At 50.7% G+C, this 25230-nt stretch overlaps 1 protein-coding gene across 2 annotated transcripts; it reads left to right on the top strand.

Annotated features, from left to right (window-relative positions):
* Nucleotides 1-386: 386 nt before the first annotated feature.
* On the top strand, nucleotides 387-23830 carry CD4 (CD4 molecule). 2 transcript variants are annotated; one of them, XM_061418072.1, is made up of 10 exons: nucleotides 387-528; nucleotides 7602-7707; nucleotides 7831-7995; nucleotides 15651-15809; nucleotides 16450-16683; nucleotides 17681-18019; nucleotides 20341-20541; nucleotides 21264-21385; nucleotides 21725-21792; nucleotides 22089-23830. In XM_061418072.1, the coding sequence occupies exons 2-10, from the start codon at nucleotides 7659-7661 to the stop codon at nucleotides 22117-22119; spliced, it is 1368 nt and encodes a 455-aa protein (XP_061274056.1). In that variant the 5' UTR covers nucleotides 387-528; nucleotides 7602-7658; the 3' UTR covers nucleotides 22120-23830. The 2 variants fall into 2 exon arrangements, with proteins under 2 accessions (XP_061274056.1, XP_061274057.1); XM_061418073.1 differs by lacking the exon at nucleotides 387-528 and adding an exon at nucleotides 3382-3548.
* The last annotated feature ends 1400 nt before the right edge of the window (nucleotides 23831-25230 follow it).

The following is a 25230-nucleotide window of genomic DNA, read 5'->3' as shown; positions in this document are numbered from 1 at the left end:
TTTGGTGAGGGAGCCCTGGAAGCACCTGCTGAACAGATATCCTCTGGCCCTGGAGTTCGATGCTGTGTGTGGCTGACCACAGCAGTTATTGTGGTCCCTCCACGTGCCTCCCACTTCTTGTTTCCCTGAAGCCCTGGCCAGACTGTAATATCACTGGTCCATCAATGTTTTTCTTACTAGCCACCAAAAGCACATTGACGCTTTTTCTTGCCATCCACCGAGAAGTGGGACCACATTCTGGGCTCTGGCCGGGTTCTGCGGATTTTTTTCCCTTGACTTTGCCATTTTCATTCTGACATCTTCCCCAAAAGGCAGGGGGTGGGGACCCCAGTCCTAGGTGGTGACGTTGGGGGCTGGCCCAGGCCTGGGGAGTGGAGGAGACTCGCTACCAGGCTTCCTGTCTCTCCTTCTAAGCGTATCTCTGTCTGCAGAAGTAACAGGCGCCCTCCCCAGTGGGCTTCTGCTCCCAACCCTCACAGAGACACACCTGCGCTAGAAGCAGAAGGGAAGAGGGACCCAGGCTGGGAGGTAAGAGGCACAGATCAGGCTTCGTTCCTTTCTGAGGGTTGGGGATGGGAGGGGAGCGAGGCAAGAGATGTGTTGGCGTCACAGGTCCTGCCCAGAGCTCTGGCCACCTTCTCCGGCATTTCCCGAGCCACACTCTCCCCCTGGAAATGTGAGCTTGCAGAAGCCAAGGGATTCTGCCATGCTTCTCTTCACAGCCCCACTGCACACAGCTCAGCTCCCGGGGCGGAAGGGTGTTGACTCGGACTTGGAGATCAGAGAAGAAATGGGCGTTTGGGGGCCCCGGGCTGAAAAAGGCCACTGGTCATGGGGAGTAGAGGAGATAAAGACAGGGAGAGGGGAAAAGAGGGGGGAAAAAGAGGAAAGAAGAAATGAGAGAGACATAGAAAGAACCCACAAATATTAAAGAGGGAGGAGGTCTAGGAAAAAGAAAGGAAAAGAGATGACAATATAAAAGCAAGAGAAAGAGAAGTAGAACCTGGTCTAGAGACATTTCTCCCCTCAAATTAATTTTCCCAATGACTTACTCACCAAAACTCACACCAGAAATCATATTTGCAGCATTTCATAAGCCATTTGACTCATGTAGCCTCCTTCGACTCAGGTTACGTTCCTACACTTTTGTTTGCTTTTCGTGCCTTTTTAGTATTTTTGAACAGTATATCTAAAGACACTTCCACTTCAGCTTAAAAATGATTAATGAGATGACTGAAAGCTAAAATTCTGAGAAAGGGGTAAAGCCAAGCTCCTGGGTGTGACATGTGGTAAAAGGGAGAGAGACGTATTTTTAGGCCACTACATCATTAGAAAAATTGGTTCTAAGAAATCAGTGTTAGGGTCTCAGCTGCTCTAGAAAAGGAGGCTGGTTGTTAGAGAAGGACTTGCAGACCCTCCCTGGGCTTGGTGGGATGTGTGTGGGGGACACACAGGAGGTGACACCTGTCAAGCAGAACGCTCGGAAGGACCCCAGCCTCCCACCTCTACATCCTCAGTCCTCCCCCTCTCCTGAGGCCTCCTTGGCCTCCAGCCCTGTTCCCCAGGGTGTCCACTGTCCTCCCATCCTGGCCGAATTCTGTGTATGTGCGGATGGGGGCCTCCTCCCTACAGTCAGATCCCTCAGAATAGAAAGGCCCCACTGTCACTCACTCAAAAACACTGCGCTCTGGGTGGGACAGCTCTTCCTGAATGTCCTGCCCTTTCGGGGTGGGCTTTTCGGGGTGCAGGGCTGAGGGTAGAGCCTGATGCCGGGGAGGTCCGTGCACTGCGTGTTTGACAATTTCTTGCGCTGTGTAGAGTCTGGGCTGGAACAAAATGGCCGCCCTCCTCACCTCAGAAGAAGGGGTTCCCAGAGGACCGTGGATGTCTCCCTCCTTCAGTGTGGGGGCCTCAGGCAGAACAGGTCCACCTCAGATAAGACTCCCTCCCATCAACCGGTTCTGGGCAGAAGCCCCATCGCCCTTGGACCCTGATCCTGGCCCTGGCATGGCATCAAGGAGTTGGGTAAACAAGGGCCTGGCCGCTTCAGAGCTTCAGTGAGTCTTGGTTGAGTGAAATGCCTTTGATGAGGGTGGGTGTGCGGAGGGGCCAGGCAAGGGGCTGGGGTTTGTGGGCTCCTTGGCTGAGGTCGACTCTTCACCTCTCCGGGGATCGTGGAAGGAGAGGGGGCGCTCCGTTCCCCTCCCTGTGGGCGGCGGAGGCAAAGGAGAGGATGGTGGAGGTTTGCAGCCACCGAACCACAAGGGTCCCTTCGAGGGACCATGTCTCTAGGAAGTTACATTCGCACAAAGCTGGAGCGCAGCAGAGGGGCGCATGCAGTAGGGGGCACATCCGCGGCGGGCTGGAGGGGGCTGATGGGGGCCGTGCGGAGGAGATAAAAGTGCCTGCGGGACCACAGACTGTCATTGCGGTGGGGCTGTGCCCTCTTCCCCCCAGCCTCGAGCCTCGCTTCTCCGCCCTGCCCGGGGTAGGGGGCGCTGGGGCCCCAAGGGCGAGCAGTGCGTTGCCTTCTTGGCTTTGCGTTGCCTTCTTGGCTTCTCCTTGCCTCTCAGTGCCCTGCTCCAGGCCTGTGTCTTGTGTCTCAGAATCTCCTTCTTTCCCTCTGCCCTACCTCGTTTGTGCTACCCTGGGCCTTGTGTGTGAGGATTGTGTAAATGTAGCTGCTGCTTTAATGAGCTAATCTGGGTCCCTCCCCGCCTTTCTCTTTCCCTCCCATCCTCCCGTCATCCTCCCTTGGGACTTCTGTGTGTTCCTCCAAGGAATCTGTCCTTTTTCCTTTGTCCACCCCACAGCCATCTCCCGGGCATCTATCCTGGGCCCCAGGCTGTAGTCTGCAGGTCCCTTCACACAGAAGCTTGTGGAGACTGCAACCCTCCACCCAGAGGCCAGGATGCTGGTTTCCAGGCCAGGAGGGACTGGAGCTTAGTGGCTGCTGGAGAGAGAAGGGATTCTGAGGGAGAAGAAGCAAGGGGCCCCGCAGGCAAGCCAGGAGAGCTAGAACTGCCTCCTAGCAGAGGAGGAGAGACAGACACAGGGAGCTGAAGGCAGAGGTGAGGGGAAGCACAGATGCGAGCAGAGAAACAGGGAGAGAGAGAGGAGTCAAGGCCTCGGGGACCAGTGGGCCCTCCCGCCAGCCTCAGGAGCCTGCGGTGTACACTGTACAGGATGCTACTGTACCGGGGCAGAGCGCTTCTGGGGAGGCTGAGGATGTGGGGATCAAAGGCCAGCTCTCTGGGGCGGCAGCGGAAGCCCCAGGCATCAAAGCAAACAGCGGCTGGAAACCCAGAACCTCCTCCACCGACCAAGTTGAGCCCTGGGGTGGTGGGTTGGGGCAACACAGGGTACTGGGGGGTGGGAAGTGGGCCTTGCACTGAGGCCAGGATCACCGAGTGGGGAGGAAAAATTGACCACACCTGGGGAGGGACAAGAATGTCCGTAGTCTTGCTCAGGCGTCAAAGCTGACTCTGAACCTCAGGGAAGGGCATCTCACATGGAGACTCCCTCACTCTCTGCTCACCCAGGACACGGTAAGTCTAGGATGGGCGGACAGTGGGACCTACTTTCAGATGTAAGAGTGCTCCGCCCTACTCTCTCACCCCAGCCTCCTGCTGTGTGCCTTGTGGTCCCAGGCCAACTGGTAAACAACTTCACCCGTGACCTAGCCTCCCTCTTCCTTTCCTGGAAACCTCCTCCTCCTCCTTCTTTTTTTTTTTTTTTTTTTTTTAAGATTTATTTATTTATTTTTTGGCTGTGCTGGGTCTTTGTTGCCACATGCAGGCTTTCTCTAGCTGGGATGAGCGGGGACTACTCTAGTTGCGGTGCGTGGGTTTTTTACTGCGGAGGCTTCTCTTATTGCAAAGCTTGGGCTCTAGACGTAGGCTCAGAAGTTGTTGCGCACAGGCTTAGTTGCTCCGCGGCGCGTGCAATCTTTCCGGACCAGGGGCCAAACCGTGTCCTTTGCATTGCAAGGCAGATTTTAACCACTGGACCACCAGGGAAGCCCCCAAAACCTCCCTCTTGACCACTTGTCTTCCTATTTACCTTGTTTTAAAAAAATTCGAGCAAGTTCCTACCAGGCGTTAGGCCCTGAGTAGTTCCTCTTTCAGGCAGATGAAGCAACATCAAGTTGGCCCTTTCCCCTTCAGGACTCTGCATGCTGCTTTGGCATCTGGTGCCTCAACACCTCTTGAAGAGAAGGCTTCCCCTGCCCAAACCTCACTAGGAGGGTCAAGCCCTTAGCACGCATTCAAGTGCTGCCTCCTTATCATGGATCAGTGGACAACAGAAAACAGAATCCATCTCAGACGGTTCAAGACCACCCCAGAAAGAGCGGTTCCTAACTGGAACCCAGTTAGGGCTTGAGTTGCTATTAGGGGGCCACCTGGCAGGAGCTGTTGTCACCATGGGAAGAAAAGGGCAAGGGAGGGAATACAGCTGATGCCAGAAAATATGCCCTGAGCCAGGAGAGAACAAGGATAAAACATGCTAACCTCTCCTCTCTCCCTGGCCTGCTCATCTCTTGTGGGTGCTTCTCATTGGCCAACCCCAACCAGGAGCTGAAGGGCGAGGGAGCCTGGGTGACACAGTGTATAAGGTGTGCAGTGGTCAGCCTTCGTGTGGAGAGCAGGGCAGAGAGCATGGAGAATGCCTGGGGGTTGGGGGTGTGGGCTTCCCTTGCTGGTCAAGTGATTAAGACTCTGTGCTTCTAATGCAGGGGGTGCAGGTTTGATCCTTGATTGGGAACTAAGGTCCTACATGCTTCGTGATGTGGCCAAAAAATTCAAAAAATAAAAAAAAGAAGGTGGAGGAAGTGGGTGGGAGGTTCAAGAGGGAGGGGGCATATGTATACCTATGGCTGATTCATGTTGATGTATGGCAGAAACCAACACAACATTGTAAAGCTATTACCTCCAATTAAAAATAATTTTAAAAGAAAAGAGAATACTTGAGAGGACTGGCACAAGAGTAGGCTGTGTGGATGGTGATGACTTGGCTTCATCCAGGCCAGGTTTGGGTGTGTACAGACACTTTTTAGTAACAGAATTACCATGTGGAGTCCAGAAAAAAGTAATCGGTGATTTCCCCTCTCTGTTCAATTCAATTTGGTTTAAGTTAACCAAATACATCCCAAGACCCTTCTCTGTGCTCCAGATGGGGCCAGCGGTGGCCTTGCTGGCTGGACCATCATTTCCAGCCTAGAGATCAAGTTGGTGGAGGGGAGTTGTTATTATTCAGTTGCCCAGTTGTGTCCAACTCTTTGCAACCCCTTGGACTGCAGCACGCCAGGTTTCCCTGTCCCTCACCATCTCCTGGAGTTTGCCCAAGTTCATGTCCATTGGATCGGTGATACCATCCAGCCGTCTTATCCTCTGACACCTTCTTCTCCTCCTGCCCTCAATTTTTCCCAGCATCAGGGTCTTTTCCAATGCGTTGGCTGTTTGCATCAGGTGGCCAAAGTATTGGAGCTTCAGCTTCAACATCAGGCCTTCCAATGAATATTCAGGGTTGATTTCCCTTAAGATTGACTGTTGGTGGAGGAAGGGCGGGAACTGAAACTATGGTAGAAGGTGGGATGTGCACATAAAGGGGTCAGAGTTGGAGACTCTGGGAGTTCAGAGCAGACAGCTCACTGAAAGGTGGTCCCCAGCAGAGAGAAAGACCAGGCTGGGGGTTGGGGTGGGGGAAGAAAAGTAGGTCTGGATACACAAGCTGCGTGCCAGGTGTGTGCTGACAGCCCCCAAGGCTGTCACTGCTCTGAGGCCCGCCCTCAATCTGAGGCCAAATTCAGACACTTTAAAAAAAAAAATTGAAGTACAGTTGATTTACAATGTTGTGTTAGTTCCTGGTGTACAGCAAAGTGATTCAGTTATATATACTATACTCTTTTTCATATTCTTTTCCATTATGATTTATTGCAGGATATTGAATATAGTTCCCTGTGCTATACAGTGGGACCTTGTTTATCCATCCTGTATGTAATAGTTTGCCTCTGCTAGTCTCCCAGACTTCTAGTCCAACCTTCCACCACCGCCTCAAAGACACTTGAGCCTGGTCCCGCCTGCCTGCGAGGCACTGTCTGGTGGCCTTCCTTTTGGCTCTACTTCCTCCGTGTCATCTGGTCCCCTTACCATCTGATGGAGCTTCCTAAAGCTCTCAAAGACCTTGTCACATCTCTGCTCCAAAACGAGCAGCGGCTCCCAGCGCCCTGCCGAGCCCAGCCCTAACTCTCCGGCCTGCCCAGCAAGATGCGAGATCAGGCTCCACTCCCCAAGACTTCGCTCCACAGCCACACACCCCACCCCATCACCCCCGATTCCGCAGACTGTGGTGGGTGCCCTCCCCTTTCTTTTCCAGCTGTCTCAGGGTTGTCAGACTTGAGCGTGCACCAGTCCCCCAGAGGGCTGTGAACACAGACAGCCGCACCCAACCCCAGCTCCTGATCCCAGAGGTCTAGGGTGGGCCCCAGAGGTTGCCTGTCTCACAAGTTCTTGGGTGATCACACATGGGGAGTCACTGCTCCAACCCAGTGCCGCCCATTCCTCCAGGTCCGTGCAGAGCCCTTCTGCGACCCCCTCTCCCACGGGCCTGTCTGTCTTCCAAGCCCACAGAAACTCCAGAGTATCACCTTTTTGCTTGTCCTACTCAGAGGCCTTCTAGGGAATCACCCTCTGCCCTTTCCCTGACCGCATCCCTCATGCTGAATCAGACTGCAGCTCCTGGGGGTTTTCTTTCAGAACTCCTCCCTTAAGTCTGTCTCTCTGAGTTCAGGCCTCATCTTTTCCCACCAGGATTCTTACAATCCTGCCTCCCATGCTTGACCTCCTCCAGGTCCTCTTCTGCTCAGCAGCTGGAGGGATCCATCCTATAAGTCTACTCCTGTCCTTCTCTAAGTAAAGCTCCCTCGAGCGCCCAGGGTCACGGCGTTCCGGGACCTTCATGACCTGGCCTGACTCCCTAGCCCCAGTTCCTACCAATTTGCCACCTTCTCTGATAATTCTTTTCTTCTTTTTTAAAAACTTTAATTCACACCAAAGGCCATTCACTCATTTTATTTTGTAATTCATTGATTGAGTAATTAATTTTTGGCTGTGCTGGGTCTTCATTGTTGGGCACAGACTTTCTCTAGTTGCACCGAGTGGGGGCTACTCTCTAGCTGCGGTGTGAGGGCTTCTCATTCTGGTGGCTTCCTTTGTGGGGCACAGGCTGTAGGACACGTGGGCTTCAGTTGCTGTAGCATGTGGGCTCAGTGGTTGCAGCTCCCAGGCTCAATAATTGTGGCGCAAGGGCTTAGCTGCTCCATGGCATGTGGAATCTTCCTGGACCAGGGATTGAACCCATGTCCCTTGCCTTGGCAGGTGGATTTTTAACCATTGGACCATGAGGGAAGTCTTTTGAGAATCCTTTTCTGATTCCCCCTGGCAAAGAACCCACCCCTGGCCCAGGCACAGCATGCGTGGCATGTAACCCGTGGGTATCTTGTTCAGGGGCCTGCACGTCTAGGTTCCCGCCTGGCTGTCTGGGTCATGAAGGGGACCCAGCCAGATGAACGCCTGCTAACTGCTGACTGGTGTCTCCCCCAGGCCCTGCCCTTTCTTCGGGGGAAGGCTCAGGTCCTTGTCTGCCTCAGCAAAGCCACAATGGGCCCGGGGACCTCTCTTAGGCACCTGTTCTTGGTGCTGCAACTGGGTGAGTGCTCAGACTTGGGGTCCGGGTGCAGGTGGCTTGGGAGGAGGGGCTGGTTGGGGAATGCCAGGTGGGGGATGGGGCAACCACAGCCTCAAGGCCTGACCCCCCTGTTTTTCCACCTAGCAATGCTCCCGGCTGGCACTCAGGGAAAAACAGTGGTGCTGGGTGAGGCAGGAGACCAGGCAGAGCTGCCCTGCCAGGCTTCCCAGAAGAAGAACATGGTCTTCAGCTGGAAAGATTCTTCCCAGTCCAATATTCTGGGGAGTCATGGCCTCTTCGTGCACAAAGGTAGGTGGGTTCTGCTCCCTGTTTACAGAAGAGAGCCCTGGGGAATGAACACCCCCATGGCAGGGCCTAGCTCCTAGTCAACTCTGGGGTTCTGGAGGGTTCTGCCATCAGCCAGAGTCTCAGGGACTCCCCAAGTCCAGAACCGCCCTCTGCCAGCTATTGGTGGGCTGGGGAATGGCTTCTGGTGGTCTAATATAGTTTCATTATTTTAATATTGATGACCTTATTTTAATGGATATTAGAAAAATAGCTACCATATGAAACCCATGATTTCATGAATATTGTTGTTACAGACCAATGATGATACTTTGTTTACTTCCATTAAGAGCAACAGAATGTTTTCCCCTAGCTTTTTAAAAAAATAATGTATTTATTTTTGGCTGTCCTGGGTCTTCATTGCTGCGTGGGCTTTTCTCTAGTTGTGGCGAGCGGGGGGCTACTCTCTAGTTTATGTGTGTGGGCTTCTCATTCCACAGGCTTCTCTTGTTGTGGAGCACAGTCTCTAGGCAAGGGCTTCATTAGTTGAGGCATGTGGGCTCCAGAGCTCAGGCTCAGTGGTTGTGGCACATGGGCTTAGTAGCTTCTCGGCATGTGGGATCTTTCCCCACCAGGAATTGAGCCCATGTCCCCCGCACTGGCAGGCAGATTCTTATCCACTGCGCCTCCAGGGAAGTCTTTTTCTAGCTTTCAAAGTGGAAAGAATTAAGATTTCAAAACTTCTTAGGAACATTATTTTGCAATCTTATTTTTTCACGTAAATTTTACCCTCATGCTCCTGTTTAAGTAACTCTTCTTTCTTCTGGGTATGGCTTCTAATATTCAGTACATTATTGAGTGGGAGAAAGTCACAGAGTCAAAAGTAGAAAAATGCCACCAGTGTGAAATGTATTTATTCTTTATAAGTTTATTTGATTTATTATTGTTTGCATTTCACTGCTTATTTTTTTAACATTTTCTCTTAATTCAAATGTATATAGAAGTTGAATAAGTATATAATGAACCCCTGTGTATCTCTCTCAGCTTTAACAATGATCAATTCATGACCAATGTTTGTTCATATAACTGAATCACTTCGCTGTACACCTGAAACATTGTAAATCAACTATATTTTGATTTAAAAACACATCTATAATATCATCATCAATGCTTTAAAATTAATTCTTTTATGACCAAAATTATCCAGTGTTCAAATTTTCCCAAATACCTTATAATATTATTTTTACATCTGGTCTGTTTGAATCAAAATTCAAATAAAAATTCATGCATGGTATTTGCTTGATATGGCCCTTGAATCTCTTTGAATTTATACATTTACTTTCCTTTTTCTGCCCCCTATTGCAACTGATATTTGAAGAAACCAGGCAATTGCCCTATAAGTTTTACATTGTGGTAGCATTTAACATGTTCCTCTGTCCCTTAAATCTCCTAGAAATGGTGATTAGATCTAGAGACATGATCAAGTTTACATTCATTTTTTTCTCTCAGTGACTTATTTAATAACTGTACTCCATATTACAAAGCATTATAGCCCCATCTTTTTTTAAAATTGAAGTATAGCTTCAATTGCGGTGTTGTGTTAGTTGCTGGTGTATAGCAAAGTGATTCAGTTATATCTATACACTATTCCTCCCCCTTTGGCAACCATAAATTTGTTTTCTTTGTGAATCTGTTTCTGTTTGGTAAATAGGTTTATTTGTATCATATTTTAGATTTCACATATATGTGATATATGATAGTTGTCTCTCTCTTTCTGACTTACTTAGTATGACAATCTCTAGGTCCATCCATGTCGCTGCAAATAGCATTATTTCATTCTTTTTCATGGCTGAGTAGTATTCCATTATATATACCTTCTTTATCCATTCCTCTGTTGATGGACATTTAGGTTGCTTCCATGTGTTGGTCATTGCAAACAGTGCTGCTATGGACACTGAGGTGCACACGTTTAATCTTTTGACAAGAGCATTTTATAGATGGTGTTTTATATTATCATTTCATCGCATTAGGAGGCATGCAATATTTATTGCTTCTTTTGTACTATTAATACAAAACAATCAGTGGCTCGTTTAGTTTATTTATTTGTGCTTCCTAGGTGGCGCTAGTGGTAAAGAATCCACCTGCTAATGCAGGAGACTTGCAGGAGACTTGGGTTCGATTCCTGGGTTGGGAAGACCCCCTGAAGTAAGAAATGCCAACCCACTCCAGTATTCTTGCCTAGAGAATCCCATGAACAGAGGAGCCTGGCGGGTTACAGTCTATGGGGTTCCAAAGGATTGGACACAACTGAGCAACTAAGTCATTAAGAGATTTTAATAAATTGAAAGATTAAGAAGCATATCCAACAAAGACTAGTATCTAGAATATGAACACAACTCTCAAAATTCAATACCAAAAAACCCAAACAATCCAATTAGAAAATAAGCAAGAGACACGAAGAGATATTTCACCAAAGAGGACGTAGAGATGGCAAACAAACACATGAAAATGTGTTCATCATCATTAGTCATCAGGGAAATGCCAATTAAAATCACAAGGAGATATCACCACACGCGTATCAGAATGGGCAAAATTAAAAAAAAAAAGTAACATCCAGTGCTGGTGAGGATGCAGACACCAGTTACTCTTACATTGCTGGTGGGAGTATAAAATGGTACAGCTGCTCTAGAGAACAGTTCAGCAATTTAAAAAAAATTTATTTACTTATTTTTGACTGTGCTGGGTCTTCATTCCTGCTCAGGCTTTTCTTCAGTTTCAGGGAGTGGGGGCTGCTCTCTAGCTGCAGTGCGTAGGCTTCTCACGGTGGTGGCCTCTCCTGTTGGGTAGCAAGGGTGCTAGGTCTTGGGGACTTCAGTTGTTGCGATTCCTGGGCTCTAGAGCACAGGCTCAGTAGTGGTGGCACACGAGCTTAGTTGCTCCATGGAATGTGGGATCTTCCTGGACCAGGGATCAGACCTGTGTCTCTTGCATTGGCAGGCAGATTCTTTCCCACTGAGCTACCAGGGAAGCCCTGGAAATTTCTTTAGAAAGCTAAACTTGCAACAACCTAGCAATTGTACTCCTAGACATTTACCCCTTAGAGAAATAAAGACTTATGATCACACAGAAATCTGTGTAAAATTGTTGACAGCAGCTTTATTAGTAGTAGCCAACAACTAGAAATAACCTGCTGCTGCTACTGCTGCTAAGTTGCATCAGTCGTGTCCGACTCTGTGAGACCCCATAGACGGCAGCTCAACAGGCTCCTCTGTCCCTGGGATTCTCCAGGCAAGAACACTGGAGTGGGTTGCCATTTCCTTCTCCAATGCGTGAAAGTGAAAAGTGAAAGTGAAGTCGCTCAGTCGTGTCCGACTCTTAGCAACCCCATGGACTGTAGCCCACCAGGCTCCTCCATCCACAGGATTTTCCAGGCAAGAGTACTGGAGTGGGGTGCCATTGCCTTCTCCGAGAAATAACCTAGATGTCCTTTAATGGGTGAATGGTTGTATGCATACTATGGATTATTTTTCAGCAGTAAAAAGAATGAACTATAGTTTCGGACCACAACCTAGATGACTCTCCAGAGGATTATGCTGTATGGGGAAAAAAAAATGCCAATGCCACAGAGTAACATACTATATAATTTCATTTATATAACATTCTCAGAATGACAAATTATAGAAATGGAGAACAGATTAGTGTTTGCCAGGAGTCAGGGCGAAGGGGGTCTGGGAGGGAAGAGGATTTGGCTAGAAAAGGGTAACATCTTTATAGTGCTAGAAATGTTCTGCATCTTGAATTGTGTCAATGCCAATATTCTGGCAGCGATACTGTGCTTTATAGTTTTGCAAGCTGTTACTTTTGGGGTGAGCTGGGTCAAGGGTATTCCAGATATTTCTGCGCTATTTCTTATGGTTGCATGATTTTCTCAGAAGAAAACGTTTAAAGAATCATCAGAGTAAAATGATTAGCTTTCATAATGTCAAAACAAAACAAACAGAATGAAGAAGCTCCACACACACACACACTTAGAAGGATGTCAAGCACATTTTGTTAAGTGGAAAGTAAGCTATGTATGTATCAATAATAGAGTCCCATTTTAATTAAAAAATTCAATGTGGGGGCTTCCCTGATGGTCCAGTGGCTAAGACTCAGTGTTCCCAATGCAAGGGCCCTGGGTTTGATCTCTGGTCAGGGAACTAGATCCCCCATGTGGCAACTAAGACCCAGTGTAGCCAAATTAATATTAAATAAAAATAGATACTAAAAAAAAAGGAAAATTCAATGTGTGTAAATATATAGCTACACAAACAGAAAAAAGCATGAAGAAATCCACAGTAAGTTGTTTGCAGTAGTATTGAGGGTGGGCAAGGAAAGAGAGAAATGTTGAGTCTGTGAGTCTGTATAATTTTTGTAGTTCAAATAACTAACTGAAAAAGTAAAGATGATCTTAACACAACTTTAAAAATGTATATTATGAATGTTTTCCATTTTATTGAAAATTATTTATAAATGTCATTTTTAGTGCTCACCTAATAGTTCATCAAGTTAGTATGCTCTAATATGCAGCCATTATCTTTTCATCTAATCTTGCACCCTATTAAGAACGCTGTAATTATTATTTTTGTACCTACATTTTGGCTTGAATTTTAAACTTATTAAGGATAAAGTTCTAGAAATGAAATTAAGGATATGAGCTTAAAAAAAAAAAAAGTTGGTGTATATAGCCAGATTGCTTCCAGAAAGGTTCTATCCATTTACAGTAAGTCTAGATAATAATGTCACTGTGTGTGTCTCTCTCTCACTGGAGCCCTTGCTGGCACCGAATACTAATATTTAAAACCTTCTCTCTTTTATTTTTTGCTAATTTTGATAGTTGAAAAACATATCATCATTGTTTTAATTTGCATTTCTATGATCGCCTGTGAGCTTGAAACACTGTGCTCCTTTCTAAAAATTCTCACCTCTTTTGTGTTGATGTTTTTGTTCTGTTCCTAAGATCTGAACTTCTTCCAGAATGGCTTCCCTTCCCAACTTCCTGATCTCTGACAACAGCAGGATCACTGTCCTGACTGCTCCCAATTTCTGACCCAGAGTCGATTTTTTTGCCCTACTTCAATCCCTGATTTCCCCTCGGTCCCTGCCTAGGGCCGTTCCTTCCTGTGGAAGTGTTCTTCCGTTTCACCTTCTTTGTTCTCATGGGAACATCTCATTAGCCAAGGCCACCTACCCCTCCCCTGGGTTACAGTGGGAGCTTCCTGGCAATTCCCTTTGCTACTGGTCTCTCCTACTTTGCTTCTCTTCCTCTTACTGCAGCGCTGACTCCCAACACAGTGCCAGCCACTCCCTATTCCACTAGGCTAAGCCTGGAAGAGCCTCTGCCAGACGTTCATTCCCTCAGTATGGGTTCCCGCAGCTCCTCAGCCGGACACCTCACACCCAGATATTGTCCTGACTGCTTGGAGGTGGCTGCCTGTATGACTTTCCTGGAACTTTACCCCCTTCCTAGACATTCTTGCTGCAACACTTTCCTCTAGCTTACTTCTTTTTTTTTTTTTAAAGAAAAACATTTATTTATTTGGCTGTACCAGGTCTTAGTTGCAGCATGCAGGATCTTCAGTCTTTGGCCTTCGGGATCTTGAGTTGAGGCAGGCAGAATCTTACTTTAGTTGAGGCAGGATCTTTAGTTGAGGCATGTGAACTCTTAGCTGTGTCATGTGGAACCTAGTCCCCCAACCAGGGATCTAACCCAGGCCCCAGCACTAGGAGTGTGGAGTCTTAGCCACCAGATCACCAGGGAAGTCCCCTGCCTACCCTTCTTTTAAGGCTTTGTTCTGTACTGGTCTCCTCCAAGAATTGATCCCAGACTCTCTCACACTCTTAGAACTTTCACAAAGTAGAATCGCTTTTACAAAGTATAGAACAGTCTGGACAAGGGGGTCTTGATGAGACCCAGAAGAGCTTTTAACAGGGAAGCAAGGAGGACAGGTTATTTTAGGGAAAGGGTGTTAGATTTCATTTGTAACCAGCTGAGTTTTAGGGTGATGGCAGAACATCCAGATGAAGTCATTCCTTGGGCCATTGGAAACGTGGGCCCAGGAGGAAGGCGAGAGGTTAGGGCTGGGGGTTATCTGCTGAGCGGACATGGGATGCAGGTGAAGTTTTTTTTTAAATATTCATTTTTATTTATTTGTCTGTGCCAGGTCTTAACTGTGGCATGTTGGATCTAGTTCCCTGACCAGGGATTGAACTTCCTGCATTGGGAGCTCAGAGTCTTAGCCACTGGACCACTGGGGAAGTCACGCAAACAGACTAAATTTTAATCCTAGCTCCAGCACTTACTGGAGTTAAAATTCAATCAGTAGCAAAAGGCATAAACGGAAAAGCTGTCTCACACCTGTCTCATAGGGTTCACTTCCTCTCCCCAGTGACAACAAAGGCGACCATTTCCTTGTGTTCACCTCTACAAATATTTGTTCGTTTATAAGATAGATAGATAGACAGATAGAAATATAGGTAGATAGATGATAAATAACTTTCCCCCTCCTTTTCAAACAGTGGTAGCCTTGAAAATATCTTGCTTTATTCAGTTAACGGTGTTTTTTAGATATTATTCCATCTCAGAATATAAACAGCCTCCTCATTCTTCTTTTATAGCATTCCACTGAAAGGGTGAAGTCCACTTATTTAACCTCTTCTTTCATGGTGGACATTTCGTTCTGTATGTGCATTCGTAATTCTGGGAGTATTATAAATTACCTTCCAGGGGAATGGATAAATTGGGAGATTGGGATTGACATATACACACTACTATATATAAAACAGATAACTAAGAAGGACCTACTGCATAGCACAGGGAACTCTACCCAATACTCTGTAATGACCTGTATGGAAAAAGAATTTTTAAAAAGAGTGGCTATATGTATACGTATAACTGAATCACTTTGCTGTACAGCAGAAATTACCATAGCATTTTTAAATCAACTATACTTCAATAAAAATTTAAAAAATAAGAACAAAACAAATTATTTTCCAAAGAAATTGCACTGGTTTATGTTCCTGCCAATAATGTGTAAGCAAGAGTTTGGACAACTACTCAATTTCTCTAAACCTCTGTTTCCTTATCTGCAAGATAAGCAAAATGGTACCTATTTCTCAGACTTGTGACTGTTACCTGAGATGATGTGTGTAAAGTGTTGGCCTGTAGGAGCTGGTGGAGCTTCCCAGGTGGCTTAGTGGTAAAGAAGCCACCTGCCAATGCAGGAGACTCAGGAGACATGGGTTAGATCCCTGGGTAGGAAAGATCTCTGGGAGGAGGGCATGGCAACCCACTCCAGTATTCTTGCCTGGAGAATCCCATGGACAGAAGAGCCTGGTGGGCTACAGTCCATGGAGTCACAGAGTTAAACATGACTGAAGTGACTTAGCGTGCACACATGTAGAGGCTGGTGCTCTCTAAGGGAGGTTACGATTTTATTTGGGGTTAGTGAGATGCTGTCCTGGCCAGGTAAAGGAATGTGTTTGGACCTCCTCACCAGTCTGGGGTTCTCAGATTAGGACCAGGGCAGATTCTATTGGACATCAGCAACTCAGATCAGAAGAGTCGTGGGTACCACCCTTGCCAGGGATGCACTGTCTCCAGGGTACCCCAACCTCCTCCATACGGGATCTGCTCCCAGGTACCACTGAACTGAGCCATCGAGTGGAATCCAAAAAAAACCTGTGGGACCAAGGATCCTTTCCTCTGATCATCAAGAATCTCCAAGTAACTGACTCGGGGACTTATACCTGTGAAGTGGACAAGAAGACGCTCGAGGTGGAACTGCAGGTGTTCAGACGTGAGTGGGGCAGCCTGGGACCTCCAGCCAATTTCCCTTCCTCCTTGACTCACATCCCTGCACCCAAACCAGGGCCTGAGCTGCTGGCATTGCCACAGTCTGAAGACAGATCAGATAGGCCGCTGTGTCTCCTCAGTGCCTCCTCAGGCCTTGGGTCAGGCAAGCAGAGACAGAGACCTGGGGGTGAGCAGGAGGTGCAGGGGCGGAAAGGCAGGAGACAGAGGGAGGAGAGAGAGAGACAAGGAAGAGAGGAGAGCGGGAGGGGAGAGGAAACCCTGCCTTGGGCTGGAGGTGGACAGAAGGGAGATGTTGGAACAAGAGTAACTGCAGATTCTCAGATGGCTCAGTGGTAAAGAATCCGCTTGTCAATGCAGGAGACGCAGGTTTGATCCCTGGATCGGGAAGATCCCCTGGAGAAGGAAATGGCAACCCACTCCAGTGTTCTTGCCTGGGAAATCCATGGACAGAGAAGCTTGGCGGGCTACAGTCCATGGGGTCCCAAAGAGTCAGACACAACTTAGCAACTGAAACAATAAATGGACGACAGAGCGATACCCTAGGCTTCCTAGCTTCTTCTCTTCTTCTTGGGGAGATGGTGTGTGTGTGTGTTTGTGACACAGTTCACCTGCTCCCCTCACAGTGACTGCCAGCTCAGACACCCACGTGCTGCTGGGACAGAGCCTGACCTTGACTTTGGAGAGTCCCTCTGGGAGCAACCCTTCCGTGCAATGGAAGGGTCCAGGGAATAATAATAAGAGAGACGTCAAGAGCCTGTCACTGGCCCAGGTGGGGCTGCAGGACAGTGGTACCTGGACGTGCACTATCTCCCAGAGCCAGCAGACACTGGAGATCAAAATACCCATCGTGGTGCTGGGTAAGAGGGGCTCCCCCTTCCCCGCAGGCACCCCCTGCCTGCCAGACCTTCCTCTGCCATCACTGCTCTGCTCCGGGGGGTCTGGTTTAGGGGGAAGGGGAGGCTGAAGCCAGGATGCCCTGGAGCAGAAGTCTGCCCTAAGAGACACGCTGGCCCTCTCTTCTTCACAAGCTATCCTTGGGGGAGTGGACATGGAAGAAAGAAGGGACGGGGGTGTAAGGATGTCAGGGACCCCAGAGACCCAGGAAGAAGCCCCAGAGGAGGGCTGTCAAGGGCATCTGTCTTCTTGGTTGCCTCAGCTTCCCCCTCCCACCAAGTTGCAAGTCCACTAACTCAGAGATGCTCACAGCAACAAGCCAGCCCTGATGAAACTCGATGTTGCAGGTTCAGAGTCCTGAGTAGGCACTGGGAAGGAAAAAAAAAAAAAAAGCCCAGAGGGCAGGTGCTACCCCAGACCCTGTCCTCTGGGTGACTCTTGTGACACACAGGAGGGTAGCACGGTGATGAAGTTCATGGGCTCTGTCTGAAATCCTGGCTCTGACTTGACTGTGTGGCCCTGGGCAGGTCACTGGAACTCTCTGTGCCTTGGACTCTGCATCTGCAAAATGGGGATGATCTAACCTACCTTGTCCAGTCATGAGGACAAGTAACGTATGCAGTGCCCTTGGAACAGCGCCTGGCACAGTCAGCCAGTGTCTGCGCTTACCTTGAGAAGGGTGATGAATGTTGTACCCACGTGGTACAGGCCAGATGCCCTCTGTGCTCCGGGATCCTGAGGAGGGAGAGGACCCCTGTGGCTGGGCTGTTCTAGGAGGGCTTCTCCAGGGAAGGGGTGCTGCTGTGGCAGAGAGTGGAGGTGCAGAGCAGAGAGAGGAGAGGAGATGTAGAAGGAAATTGAAGGGCTCGAGTGGCAGCCCAAGTATTTGGACTCACCTGGCCCCCTTTCCTGCGCCTGCCTCGCCCTGTATGGACCCAGGTTCTCTCCCTCCCCCTCCAGCCTTCCAGAAGGCCCCCGAAACAGTCTATGTGAAGGAGGGGGAGCAGGCGGAGTTTTCCTTCCCACTCACCTTCGAGTATGAAAATCTGAGCGGGGAGCTGACTTGGCAGCTGGCGAACGGGGATTCTTCCTCCCAATCCTGGGTCACCTTCACCGTGAAGAACAGAGAGGTGAAGGTGAACAAGATTCACAACGACCCCAAGCTCCTTGTTGGGGAGAAGCTACCACTGCATCTCACTCTGCCACGGACTTTGCCTCAGCACGCGGGTTCTGGAACCCTGACCCTGGATCTCACCAAGGGGAAGTTGCAGCAGAAAGTGAAACTCGTGGTGATGAAAGGTGAGGAGCTAGGCTGAGATGGCGAGGGTGGGGTCAAGGGCCAAGGGACCTGGCTCAGGGTCCCTCCAAGTCACGACAGACCCTTCAAGAGAGTGCCTAGGCCCTGGATGCCTGGTGGAGTCCATCAAGGGCCCTCTGGTTTGGGGAATTTTTAAAAAAGAATGTGGGTGTGCTGGGTTCATTGTGGCAAGGAGGGTTTCTCTAATCGAGGCACAAGGACTTCTCTTGTGGAGCATGGGCTCTAGAGCATTGCAGGTCAGTCGTTGCAGCTCGAAGGGTTTAGTTGCCCTGCCGCATGTGGGATCTTAGTTCCTTGACCAGGGATCCAACCTGAGTCCCTTGCATTGGGAGGCAGACTCTGAAGTCCCTGGGGGTAAGTCCTTGGGGGTTGGTTCTGAACTGAGGTTGGAATCCTCATCGAAAAAGCAAGAAAGTTCCAGAAAAACATCTATTTCTGCTTTATTGACTATGCCAAAGCCTTTGACTGTGTGGATCACAATAAACTGTGGAAAATTCTGAAAGAGATGGGCATACCAGACCACCTGACCTGCCTCCTGAGAAATCTGTATGCAGGTCAGGAAGCAACAGTTTGATCTGGACATGGAACAACAGACTGGTTCCAAATAGGAAAAGGAGTACGTCAAGGCTGTATATTGTTACCCTGCTTATTTAACTTATATGCAGAGTACATCATGAGAAATGCTGGGCTGCATGAAGCACAAGCTGGAATCAAGATTGCCGGGAGAAATACCCATAACCTCAGATATGCAGATGACACCACCCTTATGGCAGAAAGTGAAGAGGAACTAAAAAACCTCTTGATGAAGGTGAAAGAGGAGAGTGAAAAAGTTGGCTTAAAACTCAACATTCAGAAAACTAAGATCATGGCATCTGGTCCCACCACATCATGGGAAATAGATGGGGAAACAGTGGAAACAGTGTTAGACTTTATTTTTGGGGCTCCAAAATCACGGCAGATGGTGAATGCAGCCATGAAATTAAAAGACACTTACTCCTTGGAAGAAAAGTTATGACCAACCTAGATAGCATATTCAAAAGCAGAGACATTACTTTGCCAACAAAGGTTCGTCTAGTCAAGGCTATGGTTTTTCCAGTGGTCATGTGTGGATGTGAGAGTTGGACTGTGACGAAAGCTGAGCACGGAAGAATTGATGCTTTTGAACTGTGGTGTTGGAGAAGACTCTTGAGAGTCCCTTGGACTGCAAGGAGACCCAACCAGTCCATTCTGAAGGAGATCAGCTCTGGGATTTCTTTGGAAGGAGTGATGCTAAAGCTGAAACTCCAGTACTTTGGCCACCTCACGCGAAGAGTTGACTCATTGGAAAAGACTCTGATGCTGGGAGGGATTGGGGGCAGGAGGAGAAGGGGACGACAGAGGATGAGATGGCTGGATGGCATCACTGACTCGATGGACGTGAGTCTGAGTGAACTCCGGGAGTTGGTGATGGACAAGGAGGCCTGGTGTGCTGCGATTCATGGGGTTGCAAAGAGTCGGACACGACTGAGCGACTGAACTGAACTGAACTGGAATCCTCTGTCCCTCCCTGACATCCTAGAGCAGGCCTAGGGTGAGCTCCACTAGAATTCCCGAGGGCCTCACTGAGAACCAGGCTCTAGTTCTACCTCTGCCGGGACCCTCTCAGATCCCAACTAAGCCCCTCCCTTCTGTGGGTCATTTTTGTCCTAAGGAGGATAAGAATATGACAGTGATGGTGACAATGTCAGGTGTCATATTGAGTTCTTCCCCTCCTTATCTCCTTAATTACCATAACAACATCACCAACAATAATGGCTTAGATTGGGTGTTTCATACAAGTCAGGCCCCATTCAAGAGCTCTACGTGTATCTTTCCATTTAACAATTGTGTGGGGCTCTCCCTGGTGTCCCAGGTGTAAAGAATCTGCATTCAATGCAGGAGACCTGGGTTCAGTCTTGGGTGGGGAAGATCTGCTGGAGAAGGGAATGGCAACCCACTCCAGTATTCTTGCCTGGAGAATCCCATGGACAGAGGAGCCTAGTGGGATACAGTCCATGGGTCACAAAAAGTCGGTCACCACTGAGTGACTAACACTTCAGGTTGGTAAGTAACTTGTTCAGGGACTCACAGATTGTAAGCAGCAGGGCTAGGGTTCAAATCTAAGACTGTTGGACCTCAGAAGCTGTGCTTCCTCCATTTTAACTGTATGAGAATGTGCTCTGAGAGGCTAGCAGAGTGGTGCTGATGTAAAGCATCATCGTCATTGTTCTACGGAATTCCTGGAGGTCCAGCGTCCCTGTCTCAGTCTTTTGTCCCTCTGCAGTGACTAAGTCCCCAAACAGTCTGACCTGTGAGGTGCTGGGGCCCAGCCCGCCAAAGCTGACCCTGAACTTGAAGATGGGGAATCAGAGTATGAAGGGCTCAAATCAGCCGAAGTTGGTGACACAGCCGGAGCCCCAGGCTGGGATGTGGCAGTGTCTGCTGAGTGACAATGGCAAAGTCCTGTTGGAAGCCAAGATCGAGGGTGAGTCAGGGCCCATGTTCCATGGTCTAACCCCGAGCCCCTGTCTCCTCAGCTGGGGGACCCTCCCAGGGCTGGTGGAGACCACCCAGCCTCCCAGTTGCTCTGAGATGGGTAGGGTGGTAGGTGAGGTGCCTAGGACACGGGGATGATGAGGTGAAGTCGGGTGTGGCCCTGGGCTCCTGTAGCCCTACAAGTTCCCACTTCCCTAAGGTCTACCACCCAGGAGTGGGGCTCACCTGACCAAGAGCCCCCCTCCCTGGCTCCTCTTCAGACCCAGACATACATGCACACCCGAACATACAGACATTCGTGTGCATAGCAAGGGTGGGGACTGTTGGTCTAGCTCCTCAGAAAGCAGAGTGGTGTGTAACCTTAAAACCCCTTCCCCAAGGGAGCCTTGGGATAGAATGGATACACGTATATCTATAGCTGAGTTCCTTGCTGTTCACCTGAAACTGTCACAACAATGTCTTTTTTAAATTTTATTTTTAAACACCAAAAAATAAAATGGTAAAAAAAAACAACAACAAAAAATCCTTCCCCAGCCTTTCCCTTCCAGTTCTGGTGGCCCCTAAGGGGCCCATGTATCTTGCCTGGCTCTCTCAGCGCAAGGACCAGACCCAAGTGTGGCTGGGCAGTGAGACCCTCTCTCCTGGGCCCCCTTGTGTGCCCTTGCCCTGACGATGGGCAGGGAGCTGAGCATGCCTCTCTCTGTCTGTCAGTCTTGCCTTCAGAGTTCACCCAGGCCTGGCCAAAGCTCCTGCCCATGGTGTTGGGGGGAATCGCAGGTCTAGTGCTTTTCACTGTTTGCTGCGCCTTCTGTGTTAAATGCTGGCACCGCAGGGTGAGTGAGCCCTCCCCGACGTCCTCACGCCCCCATGGGACGCTCAAGACCCTGAGGCTGGTCCGGCCACGAGGCTGTCCAGTGTCTGTGACCTGCTTCTCCTCTGGTTCCCTCTGCCCACCGCTCCCTCCCTCACTGCTGGCTGGGCCCCGTCCCAGATCCCATGAGGAGGGAGAGAAGGGAAGGCGCAGAGTCAATTCTGGGACAGATGGCCTCCTCAGCCACAGCCCTGGCCTCTCCCCTCCCAGCTTTCCCTTCCGCCCTGCGCCTCCCCCCTAAGGGGCAGCTCCCTTTCAGAGGCCCAGGGCCCTCACAACTCGCCTCCTTCTCCCTGGACAGCGCCGGGCAGAACGGATGTCTCAAATCAAGAGGCTCCTTAGTGAGAAGAAGACCTGCCAGTGCCCCCAGTAAGGAACTGGGAGGGGGGAGCGGAGAGGGAGGGGAGGGTGGAGGAGCGGGAGGGGAGGGAAGGAGACAAAGGCTAGAGGGAGGTGGTGCAGAGGAGAGAAGCGGGTGGGGATGGCCCAGGAGGTAGGAAGCTGGCAGGGGAATGGAGGACCAGGTGAGGGGCAGGGGGCCCGGGGTATGGCTGGAAGCCAGCCCTGCGCTGGAAGAGAAAAGCAGGCTCTGGGAACCACAGAGGGCCTGGAAAGCAAAGGGCTGGGAGGCACAGACTTGTTCCTCTTATTCTTCGTCCCTCCAGCCGGCTCCAGAAGACCTATAGTCTCACCTGAGGCCCTGACCAGGAGGAGTTTCTCACCTGCAACCTCCCCACCATGCTCCACCGCCCCCCCAACCCCACCCCTGCCACATCTCCTATCGGGCCCCTGGGCCTGGGGACCAGATGAATGTAGCCGGGGCCTGTGGCCGCCTCCCTCCCTCCTGGTCGAGGGGGCCTTGGGTCTGCTCCTCCAGATGCTCTCCTCCTCGTCCCCATTTTCTACTCCAACCCTAACCCTTCTCTGATGACTTCTTCTCTCTCGATTCTCTCCCTCACCACTGGCTCAGATCCCGGGCAGCACGAGGGACCAGCCCAGCCTGGCCTGGAGGGTGAGGCTGGGTGTCTGCAGCACGAAGCTCAAGACTGTCATTGTACGGGGAGAGGACCCTGGGACCAGAGAGGGCAGGGACTAGCCCAGGATCACACAGCTAGTCAAGGACAGATTCAGATCCAAAGTTCCTCCTGACTGCCAGCCAGCAGCATTTCATTCTGCCTGCATCTCACTCTGCCTTGGCAGAACCACAGACTCACATCCTGACCTGGGCACAATCAGGCACCCTGGGCACACTCGTGCACAGACATGATTCCTTATCACCTCAGCAGCACGGCTCTGTTTACAAACCAGTTCCTTTGGGCTTGTTTGTCTATGGGCTTCCCTGGTGGCTCAAACGCTAGAGAATCTGCTTGCAGTGCAGGAGACCGGGGTTTGATCCCTAGGTTGGGAAGATCCCCTGGAGAAGAAAATGGCAACCCACTCCAGTACTCTTGCCTGGAGAATCCCACGGACAGAGGAACCTGGCGGGCTACTGTCCATGGGGTCTCAAAAAGTCGGACATGACTAACAATGTCTATTTCAGCCTCACGAAAATCCTGCAAGGCTGGGTAGTGACAAGACCAAGACTAGCATCTCCAGTGTATCGACCAGAAACAGAAGGCAGAGAGGTACATGATAGTTTAGCTTCACACAGCTAGTACGTGGACTAGCCCAGGTCTCTTGGCTGCTAGTTCCACTGCTATGTCTTGAATAGAGGGACAAATACCATGCAGGTCTCTGCCGCTGGCTGGTCACAGATGCCCGGTATGTCCCTTGTCCCTCCATGGGAGCCCTTCTTGGCAGGAGTTTGCCTCAGAGAGTTCAGGATCAGGCAGGAGGGCCTCCCTGCCTAGAATCCCTCCTTGGTCCCCTGCTGGCTGCAGAATCCTGTTACCAGGGAACAAAACCTGCAGTTCTCCTAATCAGGGCACAGGCCCTGTGGGAGAGAGTGTCCAGTGACCGCCACTCACCCTCTCAGAACCTTCTGGAAGGTGAGTTTTGCCCGGGGCGGGGGAGAGGTGGGGAGCTGGCTGGAAACTGAACCCTCTGAGGGCACCTCCTGTGAAGGGTGATACCCCTGGGCCTCAGTCTCCCCACCCTGCACCCCCTTCTTTCTTCTTCCAAATGACTCAGGATACAGAAAATCTCGGGGTTACAAGTTTTCTTCTTCTTCCTCTTCTTGATCCATTTCTCCCAAGATCCCCAGCCTTCTCTGCCCCACTCTCCTCCCTTCCCTTTCTCATCACCTCCCGCAATCCCCACCCTTTCCCCTTCTTTTCTTTCCAATTTGCCTCTTTCAGGAAGAACACCCAGCTGTCGCCAGGGGTCCCCATGGCTTGCTTGTATTCCTGACCTATCCCCACCCCTGCCTCCCTGAGCTGATAGAAAAATACAACAGACTTAACTTTAAGGAAGATGCTCTTCATTTGTGCGTATGTGTGTGAGAGAGAGAGAAGGGTGGGGGAGACATTGTGTGTCAAGTCTCTTCAGTCGTGTCCGACTCTTTGCGACCCCACGGACTGTAGCCCACCAGGCTCCTCTGTCCATGGGATTCTCCAGGCAAGAATACTGGAGTGGGTTGCTATGCCTTTCTCCAGGGGATCTTCCCGACCCAGGGATGGAATCTTTGAGGGGGAGGCAGAGGTGGACTCTTTCCTGGGGATCTGGAATCTTCTGATTTGTGGGGTCAGACCCAGAGGACAGGTTGCCAGGTTTGCCCCCAAGAAGCAGATCAAGTTTCCCTGGGGAGGGAAAAATCCTCTGGAGGTGGTTAGCCACCTCCCCACCCCAAAGGGCCCTGAGTGTGCGCGTGTATGTGTTCTAATGAAGGGGAGAGACTGCAGGGACCGTGTGTGCGCGCGCCACGTGAGAAACTGCGATGTGTGCGTGAGAACTGTGTGTGTCCCCCACACAAGTGTGAGTTTGTGTTCCAGGAGGAGGCAGCAGTGTATTGGGGGGAGGTGCATCCTTCTAGCCCCTTGTATCCCACAAGCAGCCCCAGCATGGCCACCGCCCCTCACTCCTGCAGCCTCCAGCACACGCTCGCGTGAGCCTTCATCCTGGGAGCAGCCCTTACAGATACACTGGGGAACACACGCGTCCTCCTCCCCGGGCCATACCAGCGGCCTCTTGGAGCCTGAGTTCGCGGGGAAAACCGGGTGGGGTGGGGGCAGGACTCGAGCCAGGTCACCAATGAAGCCGGTTCCCTCCCGGCACCTGCCTAGCCCCTCCCCCGCCAGGTCCCCACCGTCCGGTCCCCCCGGGCTGGCCTCCATCCCGACTCTGGACTGCGGGCAGTGGCGGGACCCCGGAAGAGAGGGGCCGGCGGGCATGTAGGGGGCCGAGCCGAGAGGCTGGGACGGGCGGGAGGAGGGAGGCCCCGGGGGGAGGAGGGAGGAGGGCCGAGGGCGGCGAGCTGGAGCCGGCAGGCGGCGGGAGCCCGGGCGAGCCGCGTCGCTCGGGTGCGCGGTCTCCATGGCAGTCCTGGGCGCAGCCCGAGGTAAGGCGACCCCGGCCCGCTCCCCCGCGGGCCTCTCCCCTCTCTCCCCGCAGCCCCCCGCCCCCCCGCCCCCACCGGCTCCTTTCCCCTCCGGGCGGCCCCTCCTCCCCGGCCACCTGCTGTCTCTGCCCTGGAGACCGCGGTGGGTGGCAGGCAGGAGGGAGGAGCCGTCCGACCTTACCCCTTCACCCCGAAGGGCAAGGGACCCCTGTCCGCCCCGGTGTCCCTTCGCACGCCCTCCCACCTTCCTCTGATTTCTCTCCGTCCTTCACCTCCTCTGTCTGTCCTTCACATCCTTCCTGCCTGGCTCC

Source organism: Bos javanicus, chromosome 5 (genome assembly GCF_032452875.1).
Source record: "Bos javanicus breed banteng chromosome 5, ARS-OSU_banteng_1.0, whole genome shotgun sequence".
Classification (NCBI taxonomy): domain Eukaryota; kingdom Metazoa; phylum Chordata; class Mammalia; order Artiodactyla; family Bovidae; genus Bos; species Bos javanicus.
The sequence above is the reverse complement of the archived record's forward strand: the minus strand, read 5'-3'. Positions and strand labels throughout refer to the sequence as shown.